The sequence below is a fragment of the Crocodylus porosus genome, unplaced genomic scaffold (assembly GCF_001723895.1).
Source record: "Crocodylus porosus isolate Cpor-Errol unplaced genomic scaffold, CroPor_comp1, whole genome shotgun sequence".
Lineage (NCBI taxonomy): Eukaryota > Metazoa > Chordata > Crocodylia > Crocodylidae > Crocodylus > Crocodylus porosus.
Window position 1 is genome coordinate 7,219,536 of NW_017728931.1, and position 1,589 is coordinate 7,221,124.

The 1,589-nt window shown below is 43.6% G+C and overlaps 1 protein-coding gene across 1 annotated transcript in view; it reads left to right on the top strand.

Moving 5' to 3' along the window:
• The window catches only part of LOC109315892 (stefin-C-like), a 13,138-nt gene that overhangs the window by 4,423 nt on the left and 7,126 nt on the right, over nt 1-1,589 (top strand). The window contains exon 3 of the mRNA XM_019543855.1: nt 309-314. Coding sequence (XP_019399400.1) covers nt 309-314 — 6 coding nt within the window. The remainder of the gene's footprint in view (nt 1-308; nt 315-1,589) is intronic.

The window sequence follows — 1,589 nt, forward strand, 5'->3', positions numbered from 1 at the left end:
AATCTAAGACTGAAAAATGTCTCCTTCAAAAATCCAGAAATTTTGACCTGTCCTTCCCATAGCACTTGTAACATGGTATGTCAACGCATGCAATGATGTGACTGTTGCATGAGTATTTGCTCAAATATACAAACAAGCTAAACAATAGAAGGTGATCAATAGCCCTGATGTGGATGTAGCTATACCAGTAAAAATGAGAATGCCTTTTACCCATATAACTTATTTTGCTTGCCAGAATGAAATACGCTATATCAGCACAAGCACTTAACATTTGGAAAACTGCCTCTCTTTGACAGTGGGGTTGCCACGTTGATTGTATGTCACTGTGTTGCAAGAGATAAAAGGATTGCAGACAAGCTCTGAGGTACTGTCTCACAACAGAGGTGGCGTGGAGCTGTGTGACCTGTAGAAAGTTAAGCGGGTAGTGGGCTCAAAGCAAGAAGGAGCTCTTGTGATAGCCTCAGAGAATACAGGGTGCGCTCCCATCTAGCTCAACTGGTGTGGAGTGAAGGAGTGGAGCAGTGGCTTCATCTCTTTCCTGCCATTTTAGAGGTGCAAACCCCACCACGCAAGGGGGAGCAGGCAGCTGAGCTTGCTCACGGCAGGGGTGTAAAGGTGGAGGAAGGGTTGTTGTTTGTACCCCGATCTGCCTTGCATACTTCTGCAAGAAGTCCGTTACACAGAGGGAGTGAATTGTGCGTGTTCCAGGAAACCTATTTGAGCTTCAGTATTGTGTTAGATCAAGATTATGGGCTGGTATTGGATTACCCTAAATCTCCCCTATATTGAATACTACATAATTGCAGGCATCATATGAGTATGATAGAAGAATGGTGAGTGAGGAAAATGAATAGACAGACAATAACTATGCTGTCCTTGGCTTGTTCTGGTCAGACCTCATGAAGAATGTCCTGCATCTGAAAACTTGTCTAACTATCCCAACTATACAGTTGGTCCAATAAAAGATATCACCCAAATAAATCTTTCCTTCTAGACAAACTAAATGTTTTTTGTAATTCTGAAAATTGTTAATGATGCTGTTCACATTCTAGACTAGCAGTTGCTTCATTTATCCGCTCAAGCTCCTTGCGGTGCAAATCTGACTTCATTTTCCACATTCGGTAAGATGCTAAATCAAGACATGCTGACTGCTGTCTTTCCTCACTGGATCACCCATCAGAAGCTTTGCTGTTTAGGGCTTACGGAGACACCGAGTTCTCAAGAAAGCGAGAACTTTGGTTCGTTTCGCTTGTCTGCCCCGCACTATGGGCTTGGGCCCTGGCTCTAGCACCTTTCAGCTTTCTTAATAACCTATTAAAAAGCTACCTGCTACCTTTGCACACGTGAGGAAATTGAAGCTACAAAAACCGGATTGGAAATGCTTGAGGCTTCATCCTGGAAGAAATTGGACTATGGCAGTTGTGCCTGGAAAGACAGACATTGCAAAGTGTTAGAAAATGTACCCTCATTCGCCACTATTCAGCCAGGCCTAATCCATGAATAGGGGCTGTGTAATGTGTTGGCAGCTTTTACAAAAGAGGAGGCAGGTCTTAGCTTGCCAGGGGTTAACCTGTTTATGGTTTCACAGC